Source organism: Gorilla gorilla, chromosome 20 (genome assembly GCF_029281585.2).
Source record: "Gorilla gorilla gorilla isolate KB3781 chromosome 20, NHGRI_mGorGor1-v2.1_pri, whole genome shotgun sequence".
Taxonomy (NCBI): domain Eukaryota; kingdom Metazoa; phylum Chordata; class Mammalia; order Primates; family Hominidae; genus Gorilla; species Gorilla gorilla.
Window position 1 is genome coordinate 66,754,462 of NC_073244.2, and position 16,940 is coordinate 66,771,401.

Genomic DNA, 16,940 nt, shown 5'->3' on the forward strand with positions numbered 1-16,940 from the left:
AAATTTTAGATAAAACTACAAAACTCCAGAATTTACAGGTGTGGTTTTTGCTGATAAAGTACAATTCTAAGATTGTAAATAATTGCATAATCCTTCCCTGGGAATTTAAATCATTTTAACTGGTTCTGCTGTAATACTAGAAATACAAGCATGAACAATTCTAATGGTTTATTAGTCACAATGACTCTGAAAACATTAATAATACCGATTAGATATTTTGCATATTACACAGGAAGAAGAGTTTGAATCTCAGATAAAAACAATAAAAATACATAAAAAGTCTTTCACGTTAGCACAGATTTTAGGCATCTCGTGTTTGGGAGGTTGGATCTGAGATGTGTTTTGAGTTGGTCATAGTGAAGGACACTAGGTGTCAATTCTAGTGAGAACAATTTCCAGGAAGCCGTGTTCCGCTCTTGAGCGAGCACCCACTGAGCCTCATGCAAGGTAGAAAGAGCCTGCGTACGTCACCCTCCCATGATGTGGTCAACATGTAAACTGCATGGGCAGGGCGCCAAATAACATCCTGTGCGCTGCTGAGCTGAGCTGGGGCGCGGCCGCCTGTCTGCTCCGGCAGCACCATGTCGCTCATGGTCATCAGCATGGCGTGTTTTGGTGAGTCCTGGAAAGGAATAGAGGGAGGGAGTGCGGGGATGGAGATCTGCGCCCAGACGTGGAGATATAGGCCTGGAGGTGGAGTTGTGGGCCTGGAGTGGAGATCTGGGCCTGGAGTGGAGATATGGGCCTAGAGAGGGAGTGATGGGCCTAGAAGTGGAGATAGGAACCTGGAGTGGAGATAGGAGTCTGGAGTGGAGATCTGGGCCTGGAGTGGAGATAGGAACCTGGAGGGGAGATAGGAGTCTGGAGTGGAGACATGGGCCTGGAGGTAGAGATATGGGCCTGGAGTGGAGATATGGGCCTGGAGGGAGAGATATGGTCCTGGAGTGGAGATATGGGCCTGGAGTGGAGACATGGGCCTGGAGTGGAGACATGGGCATCGGGTGGAGATATGGGCCTGGAGTGTAGATATGGGCCTGGAGGTAGAGATATGGGCCTGGAGTGGAGATATGGGCCTGGAGGTAGAGATATGGGCCTGGAGGTAGAGATATGGGCCTGGAGTGGAGATATGGGCCTGGAGTGGAGATATGGGCCTGGAGTGGAGACATGGGCATCGGGTGGAGATATGAGCCTGGAGGTGGAGATATGGGCCTCGAGTGGAGATATGGGCCTGGAGGTGATGATATGGGCCTGGAGTGGAGATATGAGCCTGGATTGGAGATATGGGCCTGGATTGGAGATATGGGCCTAGGGTGGAGATATGGGCCTGGATTGGAGATATGGGCCTGGAGTGGAGATATGGGACTGGAGTGGAGATATGGGTCTGGAGTGGAGATATGAGCCTGGAGTGGAGATATGGGTCTGGAGTGGAGAGATGGGCCTGGAGTGGAGATATGGGCCTAGGATGGAGATATGGGCCTGGATTGGAGATATGGGCCTGGAGTGGAGATATGGGCCTGGAGTGGAGAGATGGGCCTGGAGTGGAGATATGGGCCTGGAGTGGAGATATGAGCCTGGAGTGGAGAGATGGGCCTGGAGTGGAGATATGAGCCTGGAGTGGAGATATGGGCCTAGGGTGGAGATCTGAGCCTAGAGTGGAGATATGGGCCTGGAGTGGAGATATGGGCCTAGGATGGAGATATGGGCCTGGATTGGAGATATGGGCCTGGAGTGGAGATATGGGCCTGGAGTGGAGAGATGGGCCTGGAGTGGAGATATGGGACTGGAGTGGAGATATGAGCCTGGAGTGGAGAGATGGGCCTGGAGTGGAGATATGAGCCTGGAGTGGAGATATGAGCCTGGATTGGAAATATGGGCCTGGATTGGAGATATGGGCCTAGGGTGGAGATCTGAGCCTAGAGTGGAGATATGGGCCTGGAGTGGAGATATGGGTTTAGGGAGGAAATATAGGCCTAGAGTGGAGATATGGGCCTGGAGTGGAGATATGGGCTTGGGGTGGGGATATGGGCCTGGAGGCTGGGTCTCTGCACAGCCGACAGCCCTGTTCTTGGGTGCAGGTAGGCACTGAGGGTGAGTTTACCTTCAGCCCAGCAAAGGTCTGGCTGCCAAGACTCACAGCCCAGTGGGGGCAGCAAGGGAGGCCTGGTTTGCCTGCAGATGGATCATCCATCATGATCTTTCTTTCCAGGGTTGTTCTTGCTGCAGGGGGCCTGGCCACACATGGGTGAGTCTTTCTCCAAACCTTAGGGTGTCATCTCCCCACATAACAGGATTTTCCAGAAACCAGAGGGAAGTCCTGTTGGGGAGTCTCTCATAAACTAGGAAGAGAGGACCCTCGGATGCTCCGCCCACAGTCCTGACCTCGCCTCCCTGGCCTTTCATTCCCTTGGCAGAGTCAAGTCCTGTGGGGACCAGGGTTACACCAGGGTGCTCAAAGCTGGGGTGTGTGGTGGGGAAGTAGTAGGAACAGCAGATCCTCTGAGGACAAAGGTGTTACTCACACACTTCAGCGTTTCCATGACGGTAGGGGCTGCAGTGTGGCTGCTGTCACTCTACCAGAAGAGGTGGGAAACCACAGCCATGGCCCTGACATTCCAAATCCTCTGATGGGGGCTCAGTTTTTTATTTTCATTCAGGCATCTGCTGATATTCCATTCTCAAAGGACATGCCCTCCACCCCATGTCTACCCTGTGTTGTTTTATGTGAGTAATCTTACAGTATTAAAATCTAGTAGGAGTCTCTTACTCAGCACTTGTTCAAAGTTCTCAGCTGACACTTTTGTTGTAGGGAGACACCTTGTCTTTGAGGGATGGGTCCTTCCTTTAGCCCTAGGCACCAAGGTGTGATAGCAGCCATAGAAACGTGGAAAGTGGGGAGAATCTTCTGAGCACAGGGAGGGAGGGGCGGCTCCGCATCCTCCTCTCTAAGGTGGTACCTCCTTCTCCCCAAGGTGGTTAGGACAAGACCTTGCTGTCTACCTGGCCCAGCCTTGTGGTCCCTCCAGAACATGTGACTCTTCGGTGTCACTCTAATCTTGGGTTTAACAACTTCAGTCTGTACGAGGAAGATGGGGTGCCTGGCCCTGAGCTCTATGACAGAGTATTCTGGAAAAACCTTTTCATGGGCCCTGTGACCACGTCACACGCAGGGACCTACAGATGTCGGGGTTCACACCCACACTCCCCCACTGGGTGATTGGCACCCAGCAACCCCCTGGTGATCATGGTCACAGGTCAGAGGGCTCCTGTCTGGGATTCTCCTTGTCCCACCTCCTGAATCCCAGAGCTTCTGGTAGGCATGTCCTTGAGGGTCCCATCATGCAGGCCCTGACTGTATTTGGGGTAAAGGGGGATTGAATACAGGGAAATGGGTGCTATGGTGGGAAGAATAATTGTCCCCAATGATGACTGCATTCTAATCCCTGGAGTCTGTGACTATTTATGTTATAGGGGAAGGGACTGAAGGGGAAGATGGAGTTCAGATTGTTGATGAGTTGACCTTGAGATGGGGAGACAGCCTGGACTGTCCCGGTGGGCTCAGTATAATCACAAGGGTCCACATGAAAGGAGGAAGAAGAGGAGAGTGGGGATTACAGCAGCATAATGGGAGTCTCCCCCAGCTTTGGAGGTGGCGGAAGGCCATGAGCCATGAATGCAGGTGGCCTATAGAGGCTGGAAAAGTCAAGGAACTAATTCTCCTGAGTCTCCAGAGGGAACGCAGCCCTGCAGATGCCTTGATTTTAGCCCTCGAAAAACAGGGTCCGCTTTCTGTCTCCAGAATCGGAGGGGGTCAGTGTGCTCTCTCCTGCTGCCATGCTTCTGATAATTTTCTACAGCAGCAACAGGAAAACAACACTGGAACCCAGGTCAAGGACAAGTTAAGAAAAGACACAAGGATAGCCAGGCATGGTGGCAGGTGCATGTAATCCTAGCGACTCAGGAGGCTGAGGGCAGGAGAATCGCTTGAACCCAGGAGACAGAGGTTGCAGTGAGCCTAGACCACACCACTTCACTCCAGCCTGGGCGAAGGAGTGAGACTCTGTCTCCAAAGTTAATTAATTAAAGAAACCAAACAAGGAGAAGGTTGGCTACACCGAGATCAGCAAGGGTGGGATGATGATGCCACCACCAGGCTCCATCCACATAGGGAGGGGTTGATACTCCTCCAACCAGCACCAAGAGCCAGCCTATGGAAACTGGCACCATGGAGAAGGCACAGGCATGGCAAGAGTGGCTCCCAGTCCCCACCAGGAACAGGGTGTGTGGATACTGGTACCTGCCTTACTGATCAGTTCATACCTCTTGCCAAGGATTCCAATTCGTCCAAAAGAGATTGAACCAGGCTGCTAAGAGCCTGGACATGCAGCATATCCTGGTTCCTCGTCCACCCCCACATATACAGCAGGAAAGACATTAGAGTGAAATAGATACAACAGCCCAAGAGATGAGGCTGAGCCCAGCAGCAAGGGAATCAGAGGCTACTAGAGACAGAGGGACAGAGAAGAGGGAGGGAGACAGATGGAAGGACCTGCACCAGGAGTTATGGGCACAGAAAAGAACAGGAAGACACAGAGAGGAAGGAGAGAGATAAGACACCAGAGAGGGGAAGCCTCCCTCATTCCAGGTGCCATGGATGGGATGATAAAGAGAGACACCTTCTAAACTCACAACCTCTCTTCCTAGGAGTCCACAGAAAACCTTCCCTCCTGGCCCACCCAGGTCCCCTGGTGAAATCAAAAGAGACAGTCATCCTGCAATGTTGGTCAGATGTCATGTTTGAGCACTTCCTTCTGCACAGAGAGGGGATGTTTAACGACACTTTGCACCTCATTGGAGAGCACCATGATGGGGTCTCCAAGGCCAACTTCTCCATCGGTCGCATGACGAAAGACCTGGCAGGGACCTACAGATGCTACGGTTCTGTTACTCACTCCCCCTATCAGTTATCGGCTCCCAGTGACCCTCTGGACATCGTTATCATAGGTGAGAGTGTCCAGACATTCTTCTCACTGTCTTTGGGACACAGAGTGAATGATCCAGGACTTGGAGGCCCAGGTGGTTGTAAGGAAGATGAGCTTGGTATTCTTATGGAGAGAGACTGACTTGGTGAGGTCTGTACCAACAGAGACAGAGAAACAGGAGACACAAGTACAGACCAGGTGTCATAACAGAGGACAGACAGGGGCCATAGAGGGAGTTAGAAAAGACAGAAGGAGTTAAAGGAGACAGACAGACATGTCCCAGAGAGAGGTGTCCTTCCATGCTGACTTTGCTCAGAGACCTGGCACAGGTTAGAAGTTTCATTTGTGTTTCACCTCCACAAAGTGTTCTCTACCAGGCAACCCAAGGACACCCATATTTCTGACCTGAGTTGGGTCCTGTGGCCTCAGGCCTTGTGGCACCTACAGATGCCATGTTTATTCTCACACCTCTGCCTTCCATGAAATTGAGAGTAATCGTCCCAGGATATCATGGCCCCAGAACACCAACCCCTGTATGCTGTGTGAACTTGTGGTCCCCAGACTGGATTCTGAGGCTCACATTCCAAATAACCCCACATATGAGAGGATCACTGAGAGACACAGAGAGAAATCAGGAACACCAAAAAGCAAAGACATAAACACACAGAGAATGAGCCAGAGGAAGGAGACTGAGAGACTCACTGACACATAAAGGGAGAGAAAAGAGGGCAGAGAAGTGGTGAGAATGATGGAAGGGAGCAGAGAAAAGCACTACAATTAGAGTCCTGAGGGAGAGGCACAAGGACATAGAAAGATGGAGATGTGGCGATGAATTGCAGAGATTCCAAAGAGAACTAGAGAGACCGAGAGGCCGAGCAAGACAGATGATAGATGGATAGATATAGATAGATGATAAATAGGTAGATGATAGATAATAGGTTATAGATACTTAGATGATGATTGATTGATTCATTAATAGATGATACATAGAGATGATGATGATGAAGACAGATAGATAATATATAGAGATAGAGAGGCAGACAAAGAGAGAAATCATAGAGAGAGAGGGACGATACATAGATATAGATAATAGATGATTGATGGATAGATAGACAATTGATAGATAAATAGATGATATATAGATATAGATGACAGGTAGAGAATTTGTAGATAGGCACCGAATAGATAAATAGATAGATTGATAGATAATAGATAGAAATATGCAGAAAGTTATGAACAGGACACAAAGTGAGAAACTCAGAATTAAAAAAAGTAACATCAAGTCAACCAATCCAAGGAGAGTCAGAGAGAATAAAAGAATCCAAAAGGGGAAAACATATCTAGAGGTGGGGAAGTGAGATCAGAGACCTAGAGAGACAGAGAAGGTGGAAGGAGGAAATAGACATGAAGAGAGATGGGGTGGAGGGTGAGAGACAGAGAGAGAGCATTAGGCCATAGAGCAGGGGAGTGAGTTCTCAGCTCAGGTGTGAGGGGAGTTGTGACAAGGAAGAACCTCCCTGAGGAAACTGCCTCTTCTCCTTCCAGGTCTATATGAGAAACCTTCTCTCTCAGCCCAGCCGGGCCCCACAGTTCAGGCAGGAGAGAGCGTGACCTTGTCCTGCAGCTCCCGGAGATCCTATGAAATGTACCATCTATCCAGGGAGGGGGAGGCCCATGAATGTAGGCTCCCTGCAGTGCGCAAGGTCAACAGGACATTCCAGGCAGACTTTCCTCTGGGCCCTGCCACCCAGGGAGGGACCTACAGATGCTTCGGCTCTTTCCGTGACTCTCCCTACGAGTGGTCAAACTCGAGTGACCCACTGCTTGTTTCTGTCACAGGTGAGGAAACCCCATATCTGTCTCATGTCCTATGATCCTAAAGCCTTAGCTGAGGAGCTTCCTGCCGATGATGGAGAGAAGCACGGACAGATGCAGAGAGAAGACGCAGCATGGGTGTGAGGGAGGGATCAGGGCACAGGGTGGCAGACAGGGCACCTCCAAACCCTCCTACACGGCCTGCATGAAGGCCCACGGCCAGGGCTCCAGGCACGCAGGCAGATGGAGAAAGCGGTCAGGAGAGACCCAGAGGAGGGAGACTGGGCTCAGTTTGGGGAGATCAGAGGTTCCCTCAGCCCCTCAACCTTACCCATTTCCCAGAAGCCCATCCTGACCTCTCACCCACACAGAGATGTCATCACCAGCAACCCCTACACCCTTTACTTTTGTTTGAAGAAATATTTATTGAGGATAAATATACCTATATAGCTTACCACCTTTAATATTTTTTTTTTGAGGCGGAGTCTAGCTCTGTCCCCTATGCTGGAGTGCAGTGGCACAATCTCAGCTCACTGCAACCTCCGCCTCCTGGGTTCAAGCGATTCTCCTGCCTCAGCCACCTGAGTAGCTGGTGCTACAGGCGTGCACCACCACGCCAGGCTACTTTTTGTATTTTTAGTAGAAAGGTGGTTTCACCATGTTGGTCGAGCTGGTCTCGAACTCCTGACCACGTGATCCACCTGCATCAGCCTTGCAAAGTGCTGAGATTACAGGCATGAGCCACCAAGCCCGGCCACGTTTACCATTTTTAAGTGTAAAGTCTAGTGGTCATAAATGCATCTATATATATATATATATATATATATATATATATATGTGTGTGTGTATATATATATATATATGTGTATATATATATATATATATGTATATATATATATTTTTTTTTTACCCTCTGCCCTTTTCTTCCTGGCCTCTGGCAGCCACCATTCTACTCTCTACCTTCATGAGATCCACCTTTTAGCTCTGTATATGGGTGAGTAATGGGAATCTTTGTAATGACCTCCAGTTCCATCCATGTGGCTGCAAATGTCAGGATGTTATTCTTTCTATGGATGAGTAGTCTCCACTGTGTGCATGTACCACATTCTCTCTATCCATTGACCCACTGATGGGCAGGTAGGTTGACTCCACATCTTGGCTACTGTGAACAGTGCTGCACCAATCATACAAGTGCAGATATCACTTCGATATATTCATTTACTTTCCTTTGGACATCAACCCAGTAGTGAAATTGCTGGATACTATGAAAGTTCTCTTTTTAGTTTTTTGTTTGTTGTTTTGTTTTTGTTTTTGAGACAGTTTCCCTCTGTGGCCAGGCTGGAGTACAAGTGATGTCATCTTGGCTCATTGCAACCTCCGCCTCCTGGGTTCAAATGATTTTCCTGCCTCAGCCTCCCTAGTAGCTGGGATTACAGGTGCACGCCACCACGCCTGGCTACTTTTTGTTTTTTTTAGTATAGATGGGGTTTCCCCATGTTGGCTGGGCTGCTCTCAAACTCATGACCTCAACTGAGGTGCCCGCCTCGGTCTCACAAACTGCCAGGATTACAGGCGTGATCCACTGCACCCAATCTCTTTTTAGTTCTTTAAAGGACTTCCACACTTTTGTCCGTAATGGCTGTACCAATTTACACTCCTACTAACAGGGTACCAGGGTTCTCCTTTCTCTACCACCTTTCCAGCATTTGTTTTGCCTGTCTTGCGGCTAAAAGCCATTTTATTTTATTTATTTTATTTAAAGATGGAGTTTTGCTCTTCTCACCCAGGCTGGAGTGCAGTGGCGTGATCTCGGCTCACCGCAACCTCCACCTCCCAGGTTCAAGCGATTGTCCTGCCTCAGCCTCCCGAGTAGCTGGGATTACAGGCACACACCACCACGCCCGGCTAATTTTTGTATTTTTAGTAGAGACAGTGTTTCTCCATGTGGGTCAGGCTGGTGTCAAACTCCTGACCTCAGGAGATTCGCCCACCTCGGGCTCTCAAAGTTCTAGGATGACAGATGTGAGCCACCTCGCCCTGCCTTAAAGCCATGTTAATGGGGTGAGATGAAAACTCACTTCAATTTTAATTTGCATTTCTCTGGTGATGAGTGATACTGAGCACTATTTCTTATGCGGGGAAATTTCATGTCTTTTGCTCCTTTTTCAATTAAATCATGTGTTTTACTGAGTTGTTTGAGCTTCTTATATTTCTAGTTATTAATCCCATCTCAGATGCATAGTTTGCACATAGTTGCTCCCAGTCTGTGGGCTGTCTCTTCACTTTGTTGGTTTATCTTTAGTGGTGCAGAAGTTGCTTACTTTGATGTAATTCCAATGGTCTATTTTTGCTTCGATTACTTGTGTTTTGAAGATTTAAAACAAAATGTCTTTCTTCAGACAAATATCCTGGAGCATTTCCCCAATATTTTCTTCTACGTGTTTCATAGTCTCAGGCCTTAGACTCACATCTTTAATCCACTTTCATTTGATTTTTGTGTATGGTGACAGCTAGAGGTGCAGTTTCATTCTTCTGCATGTAGATATCCAGTTTTCCCTGCACAGTTTATTGAAAAGACTGTCCTTTCCTGATTGTAAGTTCTTGGCACCTTTGTCAAAGTCCATTGGATGGGCTGGGCATGGTGGCTAACACCTGCAATTCCAGCACTTTGGGAGGCCGAGGCAGGTGGATCACCTGAGGCCAGGAGTTTAAGATCAGCCTGGCCAACATAGTGAAATATCGTCTCTACTAAAAATATAACAATTAGCTGAGCATGGTGGTCAGCACCTGTAATACCACTACTCAGTAGTTTGAGGTGAGAGAATTGATTGAAACCAGGAGGCTGAAGTTGCAGTGAACCAAGATTGCACCTCTGCACTCCAGCCTGGGTGACAGAACGAGACTCAATCTCAAAAGAAAAGATAAAAAACCATTGGATGTAAATGCGTGGATTATATCTCTGTTATTCATTCTGCTCCGTTGTTCTATCTGCCTTTCGTTATGCCAACATCATGCTGTTTTGCTTACTACAGCTCTGTAACATATTTTGAGATCAGGTAGTGTGATGCTCCTGTTTTCTCTTTATACCTTGAAGTCTCAAGACAGTGGGCGTCACATATAAAAATTATGGAGAAAAGGATCCCAGGACTCCCAGGGCACAATATTCCATAACAGAGTGTTGGCCATGAACCAACCTCGAAGATTTCCACTGAATAGAGGACAGACACCCTCATTTCCTCACCTCTCTCCTGTCTCGTGTTCTAGGAAACCCTTCAACTAGTTGGCCTTCACCCACTGAACCAAGCTCCAAAACCGGTGAGTACAGAACCCTCTTATATCTGCTTTTGGAAACCTGGGGAGGTGGAAACTTTGGATGCAGGTGTTGACTCAGCATCTCACAGCTCTGGCATTGTGCACCTGTTTTCCACCATCTCCGAACTCCAGATACTCCTACAGCGAAAGGGATCTGGGCCCAACACAGGGCTCAGTGAAATCTCTTCATCTCTCATTTTATGGAGCTCAGACCTCCTACAAGCTAGAAGAATGATTGCCAATCTGACATCCTTCTCAGGAAAAATGCAATGTTTGTTCTGCCAGCATTCCTAACTGGAGGATAAATTCCTGGGCGCTTGAGAGAGGGAAGGGAAGGGAACATCTGATGAGGGCGAGGTGTTTTAGAGAAGTTCCACTTCCAAGGAATGAGCTCCTGTTGGTCATGAGGCAACCCTGGCTGACTCAGCAGAGCAAGAGCCTTGCCGTAACAGAGAACAGAGCTCATGCACGCACACTTCGACTCATTGACTCATTCAGCCACGGCCCCATGCTCAGGCTGTGCAGTGTGGAACCTTTTCCTATTGTTGCCATAACAAATTTCCACAAGATTCGTGGGTGAAAACAAAACGGTTTTTTAGTTATCTTACAGTGCTGTAGCTCAAAGTATGAAGTGCATCTCACTGGGCTAAAATCAAGGTGACAGCAAGGCTGCCTTCCCTCTGAAAGTTCCAGGCAAAAATCTCCTTCTCACTTGTCCCAGCTTCTAGAGGCTCCCACATTCCTTGGCTCCTGGTCCCCTTCCTCCTTCCTCAAAGCCCACAAAGACTGATCACATCTCACATGGCATCACTCAGACCCTTCTTCCTTACCACACCTCTTTCTCTCAATGCTGCTCTCCCTTCTTCCTTATCTTTTGAAAACTTGGGGATTCTATTGGGTTCACCAAGATGAAAATCCATCATAATCTCCCGGAAATCATCCAGGATACCCTTGTTTTAAGTTCAGCTGATTAGCAACCGTAATTCCATCTGCAATCTTCATTCCTCCTTTCCATGTAAAATAACATATTCACAAGCTATGGAGGCTAGGACAGGGACATTTTGGGGTGGGACAGCATTCTCCTGCCTTCCACAAACGGTGAACAAGATACATTTGGTCTCTGCTCTTGAGACACTGATATTGCAGATGGTTAAATGGGAGGGCAGACAATGAATGCACAAGTGGACCAGTAAATGAATGATCCATTGGGAAGCATCTGTGCATGAAATCTATTTGTTTGTTTGTTCGTTCATTTGTTTACTGAGACAGAGTCTCCCTCTGTCTTCCAGGCTACAGTGCAGTGTCACGATCTTGGCTCACTGCAACCTGCGTCTCCTGGATTCAAGTGATTCTCCTGCCTCAGCTTCTCGAGTAGCTGGGATTACAGGCAACCGCCACCATGCCCGGCTAATTTTTTTGTATATTTTTTGTAGAGAGGCTGTTTCACCATGTTGGCCAAGCTTGTCTGAAACTCCCAACCTCAAGTGATCCAACTGTCTCAGCATCCCAAAGTACTGGGATTACGGGCGTGAGCCACTGTGCCCAGCCAGAATTCAAAATCAATAATAGATAATGCTGAGTGTATGATTTTGGGTGACAGAGAAGGTCTCACTAATCAGATATTTGTGACATTAATGAAAAACACGGATTGAACCCCTGAAAGACTGGCGGAAGGATTTTCCACACACAGCTGTCAGCTGTGAAGGCACAAAGGTGAAAACAATCTGATGTGGAAGGAAGAGGCTCTGCCTCAAATGCTGGGAATGACGTGGGGAGAATGACAAGACGACTGTGGAGAGACGGAGAGCACACTGGGTACACAGGAAACTAAGGAGGAACAAGGAGTGTGTGTTTGGTACTCACAGCCATTGGATTCACCTCAGGGTAACCAGGAATGCCTACATGATTAATAGTGACTGACATGAAAATAAGGGAGGCCCAGGTGCATAACTGGAATCTAGGAGATCGTGGAAAAGGCAATTCCCGCCCCCCTGGTGAAATGTGGTGCTGATTTAGACCCTAAGTGGATGAAGCAGATGGATATAAGCTATGCTCGTGAGGTGGAATCATTGGCTGGAAAGGCTTGCTGGGTTTGATTTTCCTACTTGTTTAATCCTCGCTTAATTAATTTCTTTCTGAGATTTATTCATCCTACACATAAATCAATACCCGGCAAAGGAGTGACACATATATGAGGGGTGGTGGAAATGAAGGGACCTATTATAGCATAATATAGAAGTCTGTGAACGGTGGCTCACGCTTGTAACCCAGCACTGCAGGAGGCCAAGGCGGGTGGATTCCATGAAGTCAGGAGTTCCAGACCAGCCTGGCCAACATGGTGAAACCCTATCTCTACGAACAATACAATAATTAGCCAAGCATGCTGGTGCATCGCTGTAATCCCAGCTCCTATTCTGGAGGATGAAGCAGGAGAATGACTTCAACCCAGGAGGTGGAGGTTGCAGTGAGTGGAGATTGCATCACTGCACTCCAGCCTGGGTGACACAAGAAGACTCCATCTCAAAAAATAAAAATAAGAAATGCATAAATATAATAAAACACACACGAATGACAAAGGCACCTGAATTCCAATCATCATTTTTCATTTCTCTGTAATTACTTTTTTGATCCTTTGTCTTATGCATTAGGCAATCAGCCTAAAACCTCTTCCCTATTTGGCTTTCTGTGAGCATGAGATCGTATAGAAAATGTGAAAGCCCGCTGAATCCTCCAGCACAGATCGTGGAATAGAGAAAGTGCTCTGTTCATCACAAAAAAAAATGCCCTCTCACCCAAATCCCCCACCTCACCCCTACTTCCAATCACCTGTGGAGATTCAGATAGACCATGGGGAGGTAAACATTAATACTCCTTGGAGTGAGTCCAGATCTTGGAATCAGAGATCAGTGCCAGCACTAGCTCCTGCTCCCCTTTCCTACTAATTCACAGGAGGACAGGTGGTATTGAAGCAATAGATGGCCGAGGGGGTGGTCCTTCCCCAAGCCTCTCGGGTAGAACAGCAGCCTAACATGTGTCTCCCGAGATCACAAAGAGTAGCACGTTTCACACGGGCTTCAACACTATTTTCTGGACGTTCGACATAAGAGAGTTCTGCTTCGCTTTTTTTATCTTGATTTCACTTTTGTTTCGTTTTCTTGGAGAATGCAAGTTGTTTGACTCAAGAATGCTGTGGATGTAGAAATCCTAAAGCACATTCGCTGTGTATCAATCCCAGTTCAGTCTTCCCAGAGAAGACTCTAAACACCTCCTGGACTGCACCTGGGCCTATGCCAATTCCTATCACTCACCGTCACTCCAGGAAGACAGAACACACAGAGAATACATTACACAGGCAGGTTCATTACTAACAGATAAGCAGCGAGTGACAACAGAAGCCTACATTTCAATGTGAGCCAGTCCCTCAAGGCTCAGAAAAGCTGCTCGGGACATATGGAGTCACCTCATTTGCAGTGTAGCTGGGGGAAGCCAGAAAGCAGCCCAGCCTGGGTTTTGTACCCTGGAGCCACAGGAAGCACTCAGCTAAAGCACGGCATGACGTCCTCCTCCAGGAAGAACAGGAAGACAGCCCAGGATGTTCTGGGACATTCCTCCTGATCTCAGGACGTTGCTGTCTTAGTCCATTTTTGTTGCTCTAAAGGAACACTTGAGCCTGGGTAACTTCTAAAGAAAAGAGATTGGTTTGCCTCACAGTTCTGCAGGCTGTACTGGAAGCATGGCAACAGCAGTTATTTCTCGTGACGGCCTCAGGCTGCTCCCACTCTGGCAGAAGGGAAGGAGGGTCCGTCTGTGCAGAGACCACAGAGATCACACGGGAAGAGAGAGAGTAAGGGGGAGGGGGAGCGATGGAGCTTCCAAGTTCTTTTTAACAACCAGCTCTCCAGGAACTAATAGAGGGGGAACTTGCTAACTCCGTCTCCTTGGCACAGAATTGATCTGTTCATGATGGATCCACCTCCATGACCCAAACACCTCCCAAGAGGCCCAACCTCCCACACTGGGGGTTAAATTTCAATGTGAGGTTTGAAGGGGTCAAACATCTCAACTAAAGTAGTTGTATCCTCAGCACGTTCTATGGTTACTATGAGAGCTATAACTGAGAAAGCAGGAGGAAGCTAGGTCTCCCGCCATCTGGGTGCTTGTCCGAAAGAGATGCTGTATGTGGTTACCTGTCAATCAAGAAATGCGAGACAATTCATATAGAGGAACTGCTATGATTAGCTTCTTATTGGTGTCTCATCTTCTTCCAGGTAACCCCAGACACCTGCACGTTCTGATTGGGACCTCAGTGGCCATCATCCTCTTCATCCTCCTCCTCTTCTTTCTCCTTCATCGCTGGTGCTCCAACAAAAAAAGTAAGTCTCATGAAGCAGAGGCCAGAGAGCTCAGGGCCATGGGGGGAAGCAGGATGGGAGCACTCTGATGTGTGTTCCTCACAGGCAGGATGGTCCCTGTCCCAAGGCAGGAGCCACAGAGGGAGGACTTTCTATAGAGAGCACCAGACTCCCTGCCCCTGCCTTCAGCTCACAGACCATTGCCTGATTCTGAACTGTATCCTCATGTCCCCTGCAGCCACTCACATCCAGGAGAAGGTTCCATGACAGGCAGAAAGTGGGAGATAGAATCAATGGGATGGGAACTCAGAGCTATTCATGGGATGGGTCCTTGAGCTCACAGATATAGAATGTCTGAGTCTGCTGTTGGCAACTGAGGGACCTCAGGCACCTATAGCCTCCCACAGTATATTGGTCTCTGCTTATGAAATGAGGACCCATAATTGCCCTCCGAGCTGTTTTGTTGACTTCTGTCTCCTACAGATGCTGCTGTAATGGACCAAGGGCCTGCGGGGGACAGAACAGTGAATAGGCAGGTAGGTCTTCCTCGGCCCATCCTCACGGATAGAGTCTTATTCCCAAAGAGTCCTGAAAAATGTGAACACCCTCCCTCACTCAGCATTTCCCTCTCTCCAGGACTCTGATGAACAAGACCCTCAGGAGGTGACATACGCACAGTTGGATCACTGCGTTTTCACACAGAGAAAAATCGCTCGCCCTTCTCAGAGGCCCAAGACACCCCCAACAGATACCAGCGTGTACACGGAACTTCCAAATGCTGAGCCCAGATCCAAAGTTGTCTCCTGCCCATGAGCACCACAGTCAGCCCTTGATGGGATCTTCTAGGGAGACAACAGCCCTGTCTCAAAACCGGGTTGCCAGCTCCCATGTACCAGCAGCTGGAATCTGAAGGCGTGAGTCTGCATCTTAGGGCATCGCTGTTCCTCACACCACGAATCTGAACATGACTCTCTCTTGCTTACAAATGTCTAAGGTCGCCACTGCCTGCTGGAGAGAAATCACACTCCTTTGCTTAGCCCACAAGTATCTATTTCACTTGACCCCTGCCCACCTCTCCAACCTAACTGGCTTACTTCCTAGTCTACTTGAGGCTGCGATCACACTGAGGAACTCACAATTCCAAACATACAAGAGGCTCCCTCTTGACATGGCACTTACACACGTGCTGTTCCACCTTCCTTCATGCTGTTCCACCTCCCCTCAGACTATCTTTCAGCCTTCTGTCAGCAGTAAAGCTTATAAATTTTTTTTAATAATTTCAGTGTAGTTTTCCCTCCTTCAAATAAACATGTCTGTCCTCATGGTTTCGGTAATGGGACTCTATTCTTGCCTAAGACTTCTGGTGTTATCATTACCATGTCCACATAACCCCATCTGTTCTCCACTGGGTTCTCACCCCTGGACTGTGAGCTTCTGGAAGCAGGGTGGAGCCCCATTTGTCTCTGGGACTCCAATTTCCATCCAAAGATGCAGCACATAGGAGGTTCCAAGGATCGTGAATCACATGAACAAGTGATATTCTTACTCTCTGCAGACCTGGAAAGCTGGCAGAGTCATTCCACGATGAAACATTTGCAGAGTCATAGGCCTTGTTAGTCTCATCTCCACGGGGACACATGTCAACACATCATCTTTCATACTATAAATATACAGTCGCTTCTCCGTATCTATGGGGTTTACAGGTGTTTATTGAACCAAGTATAAATCAAAAATATTCAGAGAAAATATCCACAAAGTTTCAAAAAGCAAAACTATGTTGAATGGACACAAATGAGGCGGTGTGTAGGCTGTATCAGGAATTATAAGTAATCGAGAGATGATTTAATATATACAGGAGAATGTGCATGGGTCATATCCAAATGCTGTGTCATTTTATGTAAGAGGCTTGAGCATCTGCAGATTTTGGTATCTGAGTGGAGATCCTGAAACCAATCACCCACGAATAGTGAAGGATGACCGTATATGACTTTTATTCTCAATTTTAAATATGTCTTAAAAATGTACAATAACTAGATAAAAACTAAGAAGTGTTTTTATAGTGTGAGAATAAGTTTAGATTTATTCTTTCCTACATGTAACCCTTTGGTTTAATATTATTTATTGAAAAGACATTCTATGCCACCTTAAACCACACAGCAGCCTTCGTCAACTATAAAGGGACTGTGTGTGCATGGATGTATTTTAGACACTGTTTCTGCTAAAGGGCTCTCTGTGTCCACACTCTTGAGGATGCTGCACTTTATGTAGCCTTATAGAACCCTTTAAATTTAGTAGCCAGAGCCCTCTAATTTGTTATTATAGGCTACTTGCTATTTTTTTTTTCTTGAGGCGGAGTCTTGCTCTGTCGCCCAGGCTGGACTGTAGTGGCGCAGTCTCAGCTCACTGCAACCTCCGCCTCCCAGGTTCAAGCGATTCTCGTGCCTCAGCCTCTTGGGTAGCTGGCGTTACAGGTGCCTGCCAC

At 47.8% G+C, this 16,940-nt stretch overlaps 1 protein-coding gene across 3 annotated transcripts; it reads left to right on the top strand.

Moving 5' to 3' along the window:
* The first annotated feature begins 523 nt into the window (after positions 1 to 523).
* On the top strand, positions 524 to 15,780 carry LOC129528686 (killer cell immunoglobulin-like receptor 2DL3). 3 transcript variants are annotated; one of them, XM_063701650.1, is made up of 10 exons: positions 582 to 615; positions 2,207 to 2,246; positions 2,414 to 2,417; positions 2,978 to 3,047; positions 4,732 to 5,001; positions 6,525 to 6,818; positions 10,059 to 10,109; positions 14,375 to 14,479; positions 14,942 to 14,994; positions 15,095 to 15,779. In XM_063701650.1, exons 1-10 carry the CDS (start codon positions 582 to 584, stop codon positions 15,269 to 15,271), a joined length of 1,098 nt encoding a protein of 365 aa, XP_063557720.1. In that variant the 3' UTR covers positions 15,272 to 15,779. The 3 variants fall into 3 exon arrangements, with proteins under 3 accessions (XP_063557719.1, XP_063557720.1, XP_063557721.1); XM_063701649.1 differs by lacking the exons at positions 2,414 to 2,417; positions 2,978 to 3,047 and having other exon boundaries at positions 524 to 615; positions 2,207 to 2,242; positions 4,702 to 5,001; positions 15,095 to 15,780; XM_063701651.1 differs by lacking the exons at positions 582 to 615; positions 2,414 to 2,417; positions 2,978 to 3,047 and having other exon boundaries at positions 2,239 to 2,242; positions 4,738 to 5,001.
* The last annotated feature ends 1,160 nt before the right edge of the window (positions 15,781 to 16,940 follow it).

What these genes read in the sequence shown, in the direction of transcription:
- LOC129528686 (XM_063701650.1), top strand. Translation starts at nt 582, where the DNA reads ATGTCGCTCATGGTCATCAGCATGGCGTGTTTTG. An exon ending in CATCAGCATGGCGTGTTTTG is followed by an intron (nt 616 to 2,206) that starts GTGAGTCCTGGA and finishes CTTTCTTTCCAG; the next exon opens with GGTTGTTCTTGCTGCAGGGG. An exon ending in ACTGCTTGTTTCTGTCACAG is followed by an intron (nt 6,819 to 10,058) that starts GTGAGGAAACCC and finishes CTCGTGTTCTAG; the next exon opens with GAAACCCTTCAACTAGTTGG.